Source organism: Monocercomonoides exilis, assembly GCF_001643675.1.
Source record: "Monocercomonoides exilis strain PA203 chromosome Unknown scaffold38-1042076, whole genome shotgun sequence".
NCBI classification, from domain to species: domain Eukaryota; phylum Preaxostyla; order Oxymonadida; family Polymastigidae; genus Monocercomonoides; species Monocercomonoides exilis.
In genome coordinates this window covers 577,446-594,690 of record NW_027150583.1, presented here as the reverse complement: position 1 = coordinate 594,690, position 17,245 = coordinate 577,446, and the positions used below count along the sequence as shown (strand labels likewise).

At 35.5% G+C, this 17,245-nt stretch overlaps 3 protein-coding genes across 3 annotated transcripts; all 3 read right to left on the bottom strand.

Annotated features, from left to right (window-relative positions):
- Positions 1-152: 152 nt before the first annotated feature.
- Positions 153-8,849, bottom strand: MONOS_9241 (uncharacterized protein; the record flags this gene model as incomplete). The annotated part of the gene is made up of 3 exons (XM_067879722.1): positions 153-6,184; positions 6,592-6,925; positions 7,323-8,849. 3 exons carry the CDS (start codon positions 8,847-8,849, stop codon positions 153-155), a joined length of 7,893 nt encoding a protein of 2,630 aa, XP_067723217.1.
- A 2,135-nt stretch (positions 8,850-10,984) lies between these two features.
- Positions 10,985-11,940, bottom strand: MONOS_9240 (putative WD domain, G-beta repeat; the record flags this gene model as incomplete). The annotated part of the gene is made up of 5 exons (XM_067879721.1): positions 10,985-11,182; positions 11,314-11,436; positions 11,501-11,566; positions 11,628-11,747; positions 11,800-11,940. The coding sequence occupies 5 exons, from the start codon at positions 11,938-11,940 to the stop codon at positions 10,985-10,987; spliced, it is 648 nt and encodes a 215-aa protein (XP_067723216.1).
- Positions 11,941-12,106: 166 nt separating this feature from the next.
- Positions 12,107-13,960, bottom strand: MONOS_9239 (uncharacterized protein). The gene is made up of 2 exons (XM_067879719.1): positions 13,620-13,960; positions 12,107-13,506 (listed from the first exon to the last, which is right to left on the bottom strand). Exons 1-2 carry the CDS (start codon positions 13,848-13,850, stop codon positions 12,505-12,507), a joined length of 1,233 nt encoding a protein of 410 aa, XP_067723215.1. The 5' UTR covers positions 13,851-13,960; the 3' UTR covers positions 12,107-12,504.
- Between the last annotated feature and the right edge of the window lie 3,285 nt (positions 13,961-17,245).

Sequence of the window (17,245 nt, the reverse complement as noted above, 5' to 3'; positions counted from 1 at the left end):
CCTTTTCTTTCTCTTTCTCTTTCTCTTTCTTCATATTCCTTTTAATTAATCCATTGATAATCACTATTTCTCCAATAAAAATCATAAAATCATAAAAATAAGATTAATAAATTAATAAATAAAATAAAATATTCTTCATTCTTCCTCTTTATTCACCCAGAAGGTTCTTCAGCCAGTGGAGGCAGCCGTCTCATTGACTGAACAGCAGAAGAAGGCAAAGAAAGAATACTTGGAGTGTCAATTGGTGTTGCTGTTTGAGAAATAGAGAGAGAAGAGGAAGAAGAAGAAGAGGAAGAGGAAGAAGAAGGAAATGAAGATGAATGCAGATTTGGTGAGGATGAATGAGAAACAAGCAAAGTTTGCGTTCTGTTATTCGAATATCCGCTTCCTCTTCCTTCTCCTCCTCCTCTTCTCCCACTTCCTTCTCTCTTTCCTTTCTCTTCCTTTCCTCCTCCTCCTCCCTTTCCACTCCCCGCAATCTCCTTATCGTTCTGCATGGGCGTATACAAAATGAGTGCCAATCCTTCTTCGTCCACCGCCCCCGACGAAATCAGCCTTTCGCTCATCTGTCTCCTCAAATTCCTCTCCGAAAGCAGCTTTTCGTAGTGCGAATTGAACGGAATTGGGTTCGTTTTGAAGGAATGCTCGTGCAAAAAGGGCTTGTTCATGTTGATGTCCACCGATTGCGAGCGAGGTCTGTCTAAAATGGCACTCATTTGGCGGCGGATGGGCTGAGGACGAGAAGGAGAAGAAGGGGAAGAAGAAGAGGGAGAGGAAGAAGAAGATGATGATGGGGAAGAAGTTATTGACGTTGAATTAGAAACGGAATGTTTTGTGGAAGAAGAAGCTGAAGAAGAAGCATGAAGAGGAGAAGGAGAAGAAGCAGGCGAAGGAGAAAGTGAAGATGAAAATGAAAAATATTGTGATTGTGATCTGTTATGAAAAACAGTTCTTTGTTTTGTTTCTTCTTCTTCTTCTCTTTCTCCACCTTTTCCTTCTTCTCCTTCTCTTTCTTCTTCCTTTTCTTCTCCACTTTCTCTTTCATTCTCATCCAAAGGAGTCAGCTCTGCTCTTCTTTCGTTGCTTAATCGATTGAACTGTGCTACTCTTTCAGTCAAACTTCCACATATTCTTTCTTCTCTTCCTTCTCTTCCTCTTTCACTCCCAACATTCATTTTATCATCCATCATTTGCTCCTTTCTTGCTCCATCAATCGGTTTCATTCGAATTCCACTCATTTCTCTTGTTTCTCTTGTTTCTCTCAGTTCTCTTGCTGTTTGCGCGCCTTTTATTAGCTGTGCCCTCACATTCGAAATGAATTTCCCGTTCTTCTTCTCCAACGGCACACGCAAACGAAGGAAGTTCGAAGAAGAAGAAGAAGAGGAGGAGGAGGAGGAGGAAGAGGAGGCAGAAGAAGTCATTGGCATGTTGGCAAAGGAATAAGGGGAATAAGAAGAAGAAGAAGTTGAGGAAGAGCGATATGAATGAAGAGAGGGAGACAAAGATGAATTAGAGGCGATTGAAAATGAGGTGTCGTGACGATGAAGAGGAGGAATAGAAAAGGAAGATTGAGAAGAAGAAGAAGAAGAAGAGGAGGAGGAGGAGGAGGAAGAAGAAGAACATGATGAAGAAAGAGAATCTTGTGGAAGAGGAGAAGAAAACGTGTTGTTGGGTGTGTTTGAAGAAGGATTAGAAACAACTGAGGGGAATGAATGGAACAGAGGAGAAGGAGAAGATGATGAAGAGGAAGAAGAGGAAGAGGAAGAAGAATTCATCTGTTTAATACCAGAAGCCTGCGAAACTTGAGAGTTTTCTCCATTTATTGGAGGGAGCTTAATGCTGTAATTGCTCGAAAACAGCGATTGAGATGAAGCAAAAGGCACAGAAATGGAACGAAAGTGTTTTGCGTTGTTCGAATTCTTCTCATTTTCGACATTCTTCTTGTCTTCTGTCTCATTTGCACTGCTTTTGCTTATCTCATCAACATTCCCCTTTTCTCTTCCACTTCCTTTTTCTCCTTCTCCTCTTTCTCTTTCTTTTTCTCTTCCGCTTTCATTCCCATCTCCACTGTCTCTCTTTCTTTTGTGGCTGGACTTCACATTCAGATGCTCAATCACTCCCTTTCCGCTGCTGTCAATTGCAACACGCATCTCAATCGTGTCGCTGTTCAGAGGAGAATAGCGAGAAGAAGAGAGAGGCGTATCCAGAACAGAAGGAGTGGGGGTGCTCATTGAAGAAGAAGTGGAAGAGGAGGAAGGAGAAGGAGAAGGAGAAGAGGAAGAGGAAGAAGATGTTGAAACATTAACATCACTTCCTCCTCCTCCAATCACTCCATTCTCTTTCCTCTCCTTAATCTTATTTGTCTGCGCAGCCAAGTTGATAATCTCTTTCGATGCTGCATCTTCTCCACACACCCTCCGAGCAACTACAAATCCATCTCCAAAGTCTGCCCCTGCTGTGTCCCTCTTCTTCCTCCTTCGCTCACACAATTTCGCTCTCAATTCCACCATTACCTCTTTCGTTTTTCGTGTCATTTCTTCCTCAAATGGCGCTGTCACTGGAACAAAACGCCAGGGATTGGATGAATTGGATGAATTTGATGAGGAAACTTTTGTTTTGTCTGTTGTCTTTTCAGTGCTTTGTTCATTTAAAAGAGATTTTTGGGGTGAAGAAGATGATAATTCAGTTCTTGTCTTATCCTCTTTATCAATCTCATTCTCTTTTGCTCCTTTTGGAGAAACCAAAGAAATCGCTTTTTCATCTGTGGAAGTGCTATTTCTGGTGTTTTGTGCTGCAAAAAGAGAAGGAAGAGGAGAGGAAGGAAGAGGAAGAGGAGGCAAAGTTGTTGAAGATGATGAAGTGGAGGCTGAAGGAGAAGATAATGGCGATGAAGAAGGTGAAGGCAGAGGAGGAAGAGGAGGAGGAGAAAGAGAATTCGAGGCAAAAGAATCTTGAGTGGTGGAATTATTTCCTTTGATATTTGGTTTTTGACTATCTTGATTTGCATTCATTGAATCAACACGAGTCTTAAAAGGAGAAGACAAACTGTCTCCTTCTTTCTGGCTCACATTCATTTTTCCCTTTTTGCTGAAAATTCCTCTTTCTCCTATTTTCAATGGTGATTTTTCTAAGTTCTTTGACGAATCTGCAAACATCACAGCAGAAAGAACTGCTTTTGCACTTGCTCTAAACAATCCCTTCACACTTGTTCTTGCATCTCTTTCTTTCTCCCTCTCTTTCTCCTTCTCTCTTTCTCCATCTCCTCCCACCAAACTGCCTGCACCTGTTCCAGATAACGATGATGAAGAAGATGATGATGAACCACTTGAATTCATTCCATTCACTCCATTCAATTCATCCAGAAACCCAAAAAACTCATCATCCACTTTCTTCTCCGCCTCTTCCCCGCTCAACACACTCCCATCTCTTCTCTCTCTTTCCCTCAGCTCTTTTGCCTCTCTCGTCTGCTGCAGCGCCATCTTCAGTGCAACTCTAATCATCCTCTTGCTGTTTCCATAGCCATCTGTTTCTTCCTCACTGGGCAAGTCAATTGCTCCACAGACAGAGTGAATTCGACCCAAACACACGATACTCCGAAGGGGAGGAGGGAGGAAAGAGGGAGGGAGAAAAGAAAAGGGGAAAAAGGAAGAGGAAGAGGAAGAGGAAGAGGAAGATGAGGATTGGAAAGAGGATGAGGAGGAGCTACGAGCAATGATTGAGTGTGGATAATGAGCAAATTGGAAGAGCTGGTTGTTTTGGGGAGAGCTGGATGTGGTGAAGGAAGTGGCATAACTCGAAAGACTTCCTTGGAAACTCCTCTGAAATGGCGATGTTGTGAGGGCATTTGTGTTGGCATTGGAAATCACATTCATTTTTTCTCCCTCTTGTTTAATATCTTTCATGTTTGGTTTTGGGTTATTTTTCTTGTCTGACGGTTTGTTTGGCATTAATTTTTTGGTCAAAACAGCAAAAGACGAAGAAGAAGGAGAAATATTCAGCATTTTTGAAGGATTTTGCGAATTTCCGGTTTCTTCTCCTTTTTCATTGAATTTGAAACTATCTTTCCTTTTCCAACTTCTTTTGCTCTCTCTGAATCCTCCTCTTCTTTCTCCTTCTCCTTCTCCTTCTCCTTCTTCTTCTTCTCTCCCTCTTCCTGTTCTTCTGCTCTTCTGCTCCAAAAACGCCCTGACATCCCACAAACAGGCTGTGCCATCCAAAGAAGCAGACATTAATGTTTCATTCAACGGAATGTATTGCAAAGCAGTGACGGACTCCGAATGAGCACGCCATCTGCCCACAAGAATGAGGAGATCACGAATGGTCGGTGAGAGAGTGAGAGTAGAAGAAGAAGAGGAAGAGGAGGAAGAGGAAGAGGAAGAGGAAGAGGAAGAAGAATTAGAAGAGGAAGAAGAAAGAGAAGAAAGAGAAGAAGAAGAAGAAGAAGAAGAAAAGAGAGAAGAAGGAAGAGGATTGAAATGGATGACGAAGGGAGCAGATCCGTCACGTCTTTCAGAAGAAGAAGAAGAAGATGATGACGATGATTGTTCAAGAATTGTAGAGAAAGTGGAAGAGGAAGAGGAAGAAGAGGAAGAAGAGGAAGAAGAATAGGTCCTTATTGCTGTATCTAATCTTTCTCCATCTCCATCTCCTTCTCCTTCTCCTTCTTCTTCTTCTCTCCCCTCATTTTTGTTTTCATTTCTTCCACTTCCATTCACATTCACATTCTTTTTCCTATTTGTATTCTTATTTATGTTTCCATTCACATTCCCATTTCTTTCTTCGATTGTCTCAGAAATCGATTTCAGCCCCAAAAGATGAATGAGCGGCTGAAGATTATAAACAGTGATGAAACCTTTTTCATCTCCACAAAAGAGAAGATGAGCGGTTTGAGGGAAAGAAGAATAAGAAAGAGGAGAAAGAGAAGAGAAAGAAGAAGAGAAAGAAGAAGAAGAAGAAGATGTTGATTTATTGGATATTGGAGAAGTTATCAAGTCAGCTCTGGAAGAAGAAGAAGAAGAAGAAGAAGCATCTGCTTGTCCTCCTTCGATTTCTTTCTCTTCTGCCTCTTCTTCTCCTACTTCTGTCAAAGAAATCTTAACATACGGAACAAAACATAGACAAGATATTCCAGAAGAAGAAGGAAGAATAAACGAAGTGTCAGTTTTTCTTCTCGAAGAAGAAGAAGAAGAAGCAGAAGCAGAATTCAACGAATGAGAAGGGATTTTGGAAGGAGGGGGAGAAGAAGAAGAAGAACAAGAATCGACAGAAGAGGAAGAGGAAGAGGAAGAGGAAGAAGAAGAAGAAGATGATGATGATGATGACGATGAAATTGGTAATATCTTTTTCGAAGCTTGCTGAGAAGAAGAGGAAGATGGAGAAGGAGAAGGTGTGGTTGAAACAGAAGAAGAAGAAGAAGGCGGAGAAGATTGAGAAGAATTAATTGCATTGTTTGTTGAAGAGGAAGAGGAAGAGGAAGAGGAAGAGGAAGAAGAAGAAGAAGAGAACGAAGAAATGGGTAATGTTGTATCAGTGGCTGGAGGAAGAAGTTGGCTTGGATTGCGAGGAAGAGAAGAAGAAGAGGAAGAAGAGGAAGAAGAAGAGGAGGAAGAAGAAGATGATGATGAAATATTTTCTGCAACAGAAGGGGAAGGAGAAGAAGATGGAGAAGAAGAAGAAAGAGAAGATGAAGAAAAACTAACAGTATTATTAGTATTAGTATTAGTATTAGTATTAGTACCAAAACTTCCATTATCTATTTTATTTCCTTCATAATTTCCTGCTCCTCCTCCACCTCCTCCTTTTCCCACCAATTCTTCAGCAATTTTCGTGTTTGCCAGCTGCGAAAGAGGCAAAAACGCGTTTGAGTAGCACAAGACATTCATCCATTTGGCAATGAGAGTGCGGGAAGAACAAGGTTTAACTGAAAAAAGATGGAGAAAACCTGATGAATCGCCACAAACGAGAAGGGGAAAGTCATCGCAGAAGCAGAGGGAGGTGATGGAGAGGAGTGGGGTGAAGGGAGAAGAAGAAGAAGAAGAATGATTATTATTATTATTCCCAATAGAATAATTAATAAAAGGTTGAGCCGATGGAATTTCAAACAACCGCACAATGCCATCTGATGACCCAATAGCTGCAAGCGATATTTCCTGTGTAGAAGACACAGAAGAACAAAGCAGGTCACCTGAAAGCGGAGAAATATGCCGGAGAAATTCGGTTGTTTCTGATTGGAAAATGGCTTGTTTTTCCCACGAAGTTGAAAGAACACAGCCGGAGTTGTCAGAATAGCAGATGGAGGTGATGGGGAGGGGTTCGGTGTCTGGAAAGGGGAGAGGAGAAAGATGAAGGAGAGAGAGAGAGAGAAAGAGAGAGAAAGAAAGAAAGAGAGAAAGAGAAAGAGAAAGAGATAATTTGAAAACGAGAATAAGAATGAGAATAAAAGAAGATAATTTCAAATATTCAAATAATTCGTAACAATTAATTCATCGAATAAGTAATGCAATGCAAAAGAAAAATAATAAAAGAAAACAAAAGAAATAACAATAAAATCTAAAAAAAAAAAAACCTAAAAAACTTTATCCCATTTCATACCAATTTTCCCCGTCTTTGCATTTCTGCTCACAATTGGGGCATGTCCCTCTAATTGAGTCATCACAGCGCCATTGTTGAACTTCAGCACAGCCACATCGCCATCTGCATTGCCCACATACAACTTCCTCATCCTCTTGTCAAGAGAAAGACAAGTAATAAGAGAGGAAGAAGAAGAAGAAGAAGAAGAAGAAGAGGAAGAATTAGAAGAAGAAAAAGAAGAAGAATGATATTTCCCACTGATGCATCCACTGAATGCATCGAATAAAACGATGGATGACTCAACAGCACAGGCAAGTGTGGCTGAAAGTGCATTGTACACAGCAGAACGGATGGGCTGAGAGAATGAGAAAATGAAATGAATGAGTGAATGGAAGAAAGAAGAAGAGATAGAAAATGAAAACAATAAGAATAAGAATAAGAAAAAAAAAATAATTAATTAAGAAAGAAATAAATAAAAGAAATATTTAATAAATAAATAATTAATTAAAATAAATGATAATTAAAAGTGAATAAATATTAAATAAAAAAAACATTAAGTAGAAATATAACAGTATTTCATTTATCTTTCTCTTTCTTTCTCCTCCTTCTCTCTCTTTCTTCTTCCCTCTCTCCTTTTCTCTCTCTCTCTCTATCTCTCTCTCTCTTTCTCTCTCCTCTCCTTCTTTCTTCTTCTCTCCTCTTCTTTTCTCTCCCCCCTCTCTTTCTCCTCTCCTCTCTCTTATAAATCACACCTTTGGCTTTCCAATCCTCCTTCCGCTGTGAGCAATCAATGACTGCACCATCAGCCTCTCCTTCAGCGCCTTCTCCTTCGCCTTCGCTGCCACTTCTGCATAGTCAACTCTTTGTCTTGTTATCTTCATTGAATTCGCATTCTTCTTATTCTTATTCTCATTGGAATTTGTATCAGAAGAAGAAGAGGAAGAGGAAGAGGAAGAGGAAGAAGAAGTTGAAATAGAAATAGAAGAAGAAGGAGATGACGAAGAAGAAGAAGAAGAAGTACCAAAAGAAGACGGAGAAGAAGGAATATTCAACCTCAGCTGCTTCGGAATGCTTCCATTCCTCGGCATTTCAAACCCTCCTTCTGCCATCTTCTTCCTCGCCAATGCCATCCTCGCCATCTCAATCTCTTCATACCTCGACTTCTTCTTCGACACAGAGCCATTCACACTGCCAATTTTGGATGCGCTGCGGAACGACGAACGAGAAGTTTGCTGCGAATTTGAGGAGTTCAGAAGAGAATCAATTGCTTCTTCTTCATCTTCGTCTTCATCGTCTTCATCGTCATCGTCTCCTTCTCCTTCTCCTTCATCATCGTCTTCATCATCGTCATCGAAATCATCATCTTTCTCTTCTTCCTCTCCTCCTCCTCCTCCTCTCATTCGATTTCTGAAGCTAAATCCTTCTCCAATTTCACTCATTGACTGTTTCTTCCTCATCAACATTCCATTTTTATTGGAATTTTCACTCATTTCCTTCGAATTTATTCCTCTTCCCCCTCCTCCTTTTCCTCCTCCTCCTCCTCCTCCTCCTCCTCCTCCTCCTCCTCCTCCTCTTTCTCTTTCTCTCATCATTTTCTCTCTCTTTCTTCTTCTTCTTCTCTTTCTTCTCTTCCTCTTCCTCATCGCCCTCAGCACCATCTTCACCTCATCTTCTTCGCTTCCTCCATTTCCCACTCCAACATCTCCTTCTTCTACATCTTCAATCTCTTCCTCTTCTCCTTCTCCTCTTCTCCTTCCTCTTCCTCCTTCTTCCTTCCCTTCTTTCTCTTCTCCTTCTCTTTCTCCCCCTCTTTCTCTTCCTCCGCTCTTCCTCTTCCCTTTCCCTCTCCCAAACGAATACTCATACACCGCCAGCATTCTTCCTCCTGTTATCACCATCTTCTCATTCATGTTCGAACACACAACAACATTTTTGCATTTCTGCTGATGCAACATCGGTTTTGTGATTGTCTGCGATAACTTCTCAATCTTCCTCATCATGTTCGTCTTTGTCACATGCGGAGAACGAGAAAGAGGTGAATTCAATGAAGATTGCAGAGAAAACGAATTTGGCTGTTTATTTTGCTTGTTTTGTTTGTTTTGCTCCTCAAATCGACTCAAAACAGATTGTGATGAATTCGAACGCAGAGATATTTCTTTTCCTTCTCCTCCTTCACTTCCCTTTCCTCCTCCTCTTCCTCCCTTTCCTCCTCCTCCTCCTCCATATCCTCCAAACAACGCATCATCAGATAGCCTCACCACCATCATCCCTTCGCTCATCACCCCCTGCACATCCAACGCAACAGACTGCAGCAACGTCTTCGTCTGCAGGTCAAACAATCTTATGCCTCCATCTTCACACAACGACACAACTTCTCCTTTCCCCCCAACATTTGCCAGAGCAACAACAGGCGAATTCAGCTGAGAAAGCGCAAAGGCAAACGACCCTTTGTCAGTCACAAGAGGATTCCACACATTCACACAGCAGTCAGTCCCACCAGAGAGCAGATGGTGTGTTGGATGGTTAAAAATGAGGCAGTTGACAGAATGCAGGTGTTTGCGCAGTTGAGAGCGGGGCTTTTGTTTGAGGACGTCCCAGACGATGATGGAGGAATCGGAGGAGGAGGAGGCGAGGAGATGGAGGGTGGAAGGGAGGATGAGGAGGGAGGTGATGCGGGAGTGATGGCAGATGGAAGAGGAAGAGGAATAAGAGGAAGAGGAATATGAAGAAGAAGAGGAAGAGGAGGAGGAAGAGGAAGAGGAAAAAGAGGAAGATGAAATAGAAGAAGAAGATTGAGAAGAAGAGGATGAAGAAGATGACGAGAATTCTGAGAGTAATTTTGAAGTGTCAGAGATTTGGTTGCGAAGTGAAGATGTTTTGTGTGAATGATCGAAAGAAGAAGGAGAAGAGAAAAAAGAAGAAGAAGAAGAGGAGGAGGAGGAGGAAGAAGAAGAAGAAGAAGGTGAATCAGTTGAATAAGAAGGAGAAAGAGAAAGAGAATTGAAGGAGGAAGAAGGAGATGAAAGAGGTTGAAGAGTCAATGGTGGAACAGAGGAAGAAAAGGGAAGAGAAGAAGAAGAAGAAGAAGATATTGATAAAGAAGAAGAAGAAGTTATTTTATTCTTCACATATCCATCATCATTCCCTTGCTTGTCAGAAGAAGAAGAAATTCCATTTTCTGTTTTGTTTTTTTTCTGTTTTTTGAAACCTTCTTCGATTGAATCCTGCAAAACAGCAGCAGCTTCATCGAAATGGCTGCGAGAGGAAGGAGAAGCTAAGAAAAAGAAAGAGAAAGAGAAAGAGAAAGAGAAAGAGAAAGAGAAAGAGAAAGAGAAAGAGAAAGAGAAAGAGAAGAAAAGAAACAAGAAAAGAAAGAAGAAAAGAAAGAAGAAAAATCAAAAATCAAAAATCAAAAAGGAAGAAAAAATAAATTCAAAAATTAAAAATAGATCAAAAATAAACACACAATTTGAACGAAAGCTATCAATTCCTTGTCTATTTGTAACTGAAGTGAATGAAGAAGAAGAAGAGGGGGAGGAGGAGGAAGAAGAAGAATTAGAAGAAGAAGAAGAAGATAATGATGAATGCAGTTGAGAAGAGGTATTTTTCAATGAAGAAGAAGATTGAGTGTGTCCATAGAGAACCCCTTTGATCTCAAGCTGATTTTGTGAAAGAGAAAAAATAAAATAAAATAAAATAAATAAAAATAAAATATAAATAAAATAAAATAGAGTAAAATGAAAAAGGGAATTTAAATATGAAAATAATAATATTATTAAATAAAATGAATAATAGCAAAGGAGAAAGAATAAAAATATCTCAATTTCGATGCATTCAAGATCTAAACAAAACTAAAAATAATCATTTTCTAATCAAAATTCAATAAGTTCTCTTCTTTTTCTTCCTTCCTTCCTTTCTCTCTATCTCCATCGTTCTCTCATTCATTCATTCTCTTTCTTTTTCTTTCTTTCTTTCTTTCTCTTTCTCTTTCTCTTTCTCTCTCTCTCTCTCTCTCTCTCTCTCTCTCTCTCTCTCCTTCAACCACACTTTTATTTTGCTCCTTGCATCCACACTCCAAATAGTAATAGATCCATTCACATCTCCACTAAACAGCGTCTGATGCTCTTCATCCCACAAAAGAACAGTCACAGGTGAAGATTCAGCCTAATAAATGTTTATTTATTTATTTATTTATTTGTTGTTTTATTTATTTGTTTGTTGGTTGATTGATTGGAGGGTCGAATAAAAATGAAAAGAGAAAGAGAAATATATTAATCATATTAATCATAAAATTAGAAATATTTGAAATATATTAAAGAAATAGAAATAGAAATAGAATAAGAATAAGAATAAAGAATAAAAAAAGAAAAAAAGAATGAATGAAAAAGATAAGAAAGAAAGAAATGATAAACATCTAAAAATGGTGAAACTTTTCAAAACAAACCTCATTTTTTGCGGCTAAAGTGAAATAAATGCATTTCCCTTCCTCTTCGTCCCACACACAGAGTGTTCTGTCCATAGAAGATGTGATAAACAAATGCAAATTTGGCAAATGAACAACTCCTGTGACTGCTCCGGTGTGCCCTCTCAATGTTCGAAGATGTGTTCCAGTCTTAAATCAATCAATTAGTTAGATTCCAAACAAACAAAACCAATGTGTAAAGTTACATGAAAATAATCAATAAAAAAAAAAAATAATTTCCATAAAAATTTTTTGAGTTAAAAAAATGAAAAAATGTATACAGCTGGATCTACGACTATAACATTGTTTGTATGCTCTTCGCAGCAATAAAGTTGTTGATTCTCAGGAAAATAGAACATTGTCTGGAGTGTATCTGTCAAAAAATAGTCAACACTGTGATGATACTGTAAATAATTATTGCAGTGAAATAATACTACAAAATAATAAATGTCTTTGAAAGCACCATACCTTTTGGCGCGAAATATTCTCAGCTTCAAATGAAGAAGAAGATTCAATAATAAATCCAACGAACTCCTAAAAAAAAATGATGTCGATAAAATTTTTTTAAATAATTATTAATTATTGTTAAAAATACTTCCCATTGCATGGTTTTATCTCCATTAACATCAATTTCTTCAAACAAATTAACTAAATCATGAACAAAATGCTCATCAAAATAACACTCAGGTAAATGATCTTCCATCAAGTCAACAAACTATTTTTAAAAGTTGAAAATCTCAAAATAGTAATGAAATAATATTTCAAACGTCCGTTATTTTTATATCTTTTGATTCGAAATCCTCTTGAAGCTTTCTCATTGCTTCAGGGGATAAATGCACAAGCAATTCTTTTGCAAATAATTTTTGTTCTCGTCCGCAATATCTTACAATGTTCCGATGCTCAGACATTGACAGAATCACTTCATAAAAAGAATAATTTTATATAATGGGAGAATGAAACATTTTCCATTTGATGTTCGGCTTTGAACAAATTATCTGAACGATAATGCAGTTAACTTCTCAACAAGCTATCTATTTTTCCTTTCAAAGGTGATTTCACAAATACAGTTGGATTATCACAAATCATATTAGAAAAAAATTATAAAAACAACAGTCATCCAATATCATATCAAATCAATTCACAAATATGTATTTAAAAGAAGGAAGGAAAGAAAGAAAGAAAATATTGTTTGTAAAAATAAATATAAAAATGTTTGAATTTTGAAATGATAAAATAAAAAATGAAAAATTAAAAAAATAAATAATAAAAAATAAAAGATAAAAAATAAAAAATAAAAAATAAAAAATAAAAAATAAAAGATAAAAAATAAAAAATAAAAATAACATTTTTTGTAAAAAAATTAGATATAAATAGTAAATAAAGTGGAGGATGAAATGTGTTTTGTAATAAAAATAAAAATAATTTATATATATGTTTAAATAAAAATAAATAAAAATAAAAAAGTTGTACAATTAAATATTCAGCAAATAATCTGATGGATTAGCAGAAATATTCACAATAGAATATTTCAAATCAAATAGAATTTGACGTGAGCTTATGATGATATCCTCAAAACCTTCTTCTTCTTGTTTTTCGAACAATTCTCTTTTCATCATCTTCAATTTGGTTTTGTCTGCTTTGTTTTCATCATTCATTTCATTTTCTTTGTCTTCTTCTTCTTCTTTTTCTTTTTTTTCATCATCATCATCATCTTCTTCTTCTTCTTCTTCTAAACATTCTTCTTCACATTCTTCATCATTTTCTTCTTTTCTTTCTTTCTTTCTTTCTCTTTCTCTCTCTTCTCTTTCTCTTTCTCTCTCTTCCTCTTCTTCTTCACAGATTCTATTCTTAACAATCGAAACAAATACCACACAATTCTCAAAATAATCTAAATTAATCGTATTTCTCTGCAATTCCCTCAAAACCTGCTCATAAACGTTGTTCTCCATCAGCTCCTTTACATTCCCTTCTGAATGATTCGCTGCAATTTCATTGAAAATCCTCACATTCACATTGGCAATATCAATAAATTGCTTTTTCGCTGCTTGGAAGCAATGTGTGAGAGAAGAAATGAGTCTGCTGCATTCTTCGTCGTGCGAATAACAAATGTTAAAAAACTTTTCAATTGTTTTGCTCCATTCCTTTATAGTGCATATATCTTTCTTCATTTCTCTTCTTTTTTTCTTCATTTCTTTTTCTTTTTCTTTTTCTTTATTTTCTTCTCTTTTTCCTTCATTTTCTTCTTTCTCTCTCTTCCAATCCACACATTTCACCAGCTCTTCCACTTCTCTTGCAGCTTCTCCAATGAAATTCAGCTCATTCACAAGAATTTCTTCAAGAGCATCTTTCTTTTGATATCGGAAGATCAAAAACCGCCAAGCAAATTGACATGCAGCTCTTGTCAAATGGCGATGCTCCTGATGATGCTTCATTATCTCTTTCATCTCATTCAAATACAAATCTTTCTTCACTTTCTGTTATAATAATAATAATAATAATAATAATAATAATAATAATAATAATAATAATAATAATAATAACAGTTATTTCAATAAATATAGAAATTTTTGAAGAAAAAAAATCAAACGAATAATGCGTCTATGCAAGAAAGAGCTAATAAAGCCATTTCCACTTCTTTTTTAGTTTGATCGTTTTCATCTTTATCCAATGCAACTGTTAGCAGGCAGCGCACGCAAGATGAAAGCAATGACTTTGGCATTTCGTAGCTGCATTCCGCAAGTGGAAGATAGCTCTCACAAAGACCAACCAAAAGCTTTTCATTTTTTCCTTTTTTCTTCTCATTTTCATCTATAATCATCTTCTCAAATCTTTTGCTTAAAAAAGAAAACTTATAACTTGCATTAAATATGCCATTTAGCACTTTATCATATCCAATTTCCTTTAGTAATGAAATGGAATTATCTAAAGATATTTTCTTTTCCCTGATCATTCTGTCTATTTCGTTGTAAAACTCCACTTTCAGAATAAACTTCAGTTTTTCTCTGTCAATCTCTCCTAGCATGTCTTTCATTTCCTCCACAATTTGCATTTGAGTCTTCTCAGTGCTTTTTTCAAGTTCTGCAAACATTTCTTCAAAACAGAAATGTGAAAATTATCTCTTTCAATGATTTGTATCAAAAATACACATACGAGAGAATATTTCCACCTGTACAATCTCTTTCCGCTCGCTTCCACTTCTGCAATCATCGCAAACACTCATTTTTTAAAATGCTTTCTCTCGGAAAACAAAAATTCATGAACGTTCATAAAAAAATGGACCAAATTGAATATTTTGACAAACATCTTCTACCGGAAAGAAAAATCATTAATCAATTACAGAGAATTTAATGATAATAATAATATATACAACAACCTATGAGAATATTGAGAAAATACAAAGCAATAAACCTGATTAAAAAAACGAACAATAATGCAATACTTATGGTTTCTTTGATCATTTGAAAGAAAAAGATAATAATACTATTATAAAAATTGAACGAAAATTTGCTTCTCCATGTTTCTTTTTTAACATAGTTTATTAAAAAGAAAGATGCAAGTGAATGAAGCATTTTCCGAACTCCAAATGTGCTCGCATTTTCCTGGTGAATAAAATTAGACAAGACCAAAATTCTGAATTTATTAGCTGGTAAGAGAACGCTTCTGATTGTTCAAAAGAAAAATGTCCAACAATTTGTGAAGAAACAAAAAAATATTCTTTTTGAAGAATCTTTATATTTATCACAAACTTAATTCCAATTTGAAATATTAAATTTAATAATAATAATCAATTATTTTATATGGGTGATTTTTTTTGAAATCATAAAAAAAGATCAAAAATCGAAAATATAAAATCTATAGTGGTATTTATTGATCAAATAGTTTTTTTTATTCTGATAACAAGAATTGATTTTTCATGAGTATTTAGCATGTATTGATAAAACATTTATTTGTTTAATTTTCTTAAACAAAAATCCATACCTTTTTTCATTAAAAAGAATTTTTTGATCAAGTTTAATTCAAATTAACTTTTAACGAATAAATAAAACTTCAAAAGGAAAAAAAAATTGAAAATTCATTATTGACAAAATTAAACATTGCAAAGAGAAAGTTCATAAGAAGAACAGAAAAAATGATAGGAAAACAAAACTATTGAAACCAATTTATTGATAATAGTTATTATTCAATTTTTTCCCTTTCCTTTATAAGTCCATCAAATTTCCATTCATTTTATTCGTTTCATCGAATTCATCAAGCGTAAATGAAATAGTAAACATTGGATAAAGTCAAGTTCAATATCTGGATCATCTTTATCACTTTGAATAAAATCGTTTCTAACAGAGGAACTAATGCTTAGGGTCAGTAATTTATCATATCCTCTTTTTTTTATCGGGACCTAAATTTTCTGGCTCACAGGAGCACTTTCAGTAAAAAATAAATAATAGGAAACCTTTTTTAAACTTTTATATACTATGCCAGAAAATATTTTTTATTTTTTTTATTTCTGTAAATAGATCTGGAATTTTTTGTTTTATTTTTCTGATCAAAGACTTGCTCATATTTTCACGAGCTTTTTGTTTTGAGTGTTTTGAGTTATATCATTGTTTATAAACTTGACTTTTTAATGTTTTTGGTTATTTTATATTATTAAACACTTCGTTTTTTTATTATTTTTTCCATTTCACTAAATTTCAACAAATTGAAGAATACATTCGAATAAATATGTTTTTTCGTTAATTCAAAAGGGAAAATATGAAAACTATCAATTAACAAAGGTATTCAAAAGGATGAAAATCTTTTGTTTTTTATGAACGAGATTTTTTTTCAAAAAAACACGTTTTTATGTATTTTTGCATTTTTTGCTTCAAATCACATTCTTTCATTTCAAAATCTTTGCAACGCACATAACAATCATTTTTTCAACTTCTCTTTAACACGAAAAATCATGATAATTTCAAACTCTGCTCTTGTTTCCAATTTTGTCAAAAAATCATGAAATGGAAAAAATAATAAAAAAACGAAGTGTTTAATAATATAAAATAACCAAAAACATTAAAAAGTCAAGTTTATAAACAATGATATAACTCAAAACACTCAAAACAAAAAGCTCGTGAAAATATGAGCAAGTCTTTGATCAGAAAAATAAAACAAAAAATTCCAGATCTATTTACAGAAATAAAAAAAATAAAAAATATTTTCTGGCATAGTATATAAAAGTTTAAAAAAGGTTTCCTATTATTTATTTTTTACTGAAAGTGCTCCTGTGAGCCAGAAAATTTAGGTCCCGATTAATTTTTTGGGCACCGATTAATTTCTGACCCTATGCCTGTGGCAGACCCCAACAGACCCCATGTGCCACCATCGAGTATGCCCTCACCGGCTTCATTTCCCTCCTCCAAGACGCCTCTCTCACCGTCCTCACCTCAACGTTTGTTCCAACTCAAACACTCACATCCAGCGCAGTTGATACAAAAATCACAGGAAATGATGTAATTTTTGTAATCTCCTTGTAATTTCATTCCATTTATTTTGAATATATTCCATGTAATATCAACATTCATGAACTTTCATCGCGTTTTCATTTGAAGTCCATATCACCACTTATTTTATCAAAATCCTTAACATCCTCTCAGAAATTAATATTTCTTCTTCCTTTCTTCAAATTTCTTTTTTCATCAAATGCAAATTCCACTTGTTGCTTTAAAGAATCGTCTATTTCCTTTCTTCAAATAGCATTTCTTCAATCATATCTGGAAATTTTCTTCAGATAATATTTTATTCTATATTCTTATTCCAACAATCTTTCAGATATGCGCTAGAATTCATATAATTTCTCTTCACTTAAGCCTTTTCCTCAAAATTGCTTTTCTCACTCATCGTTTCATTTTCAACAATTCGCTGTAATTTTGGAGATGTGTAATCAGTCGAAGGATATTTTCAAACTTATTCATTCCAAACAAAAATTGCTTTTATACCATTTCCTTTTCACTTCATATGCTTCAGCTTCCAAATGAAAAGGCCAGAATTGATTCAGTTGTTGATAACGTGCAAACTATTTTTTGCTTTGTGGAGAATCGCTTCCGTCGTAATAAACTTTCAGCTGTTATTCATTATTAGAATAAATAATTATCTGTGATTCTGAATAGAAATGAAAGATGAGGCCTGACGATGAATTCGAGGGGAGTTGAATGAAAAAGAAGGAGACGAGGAAGTTAA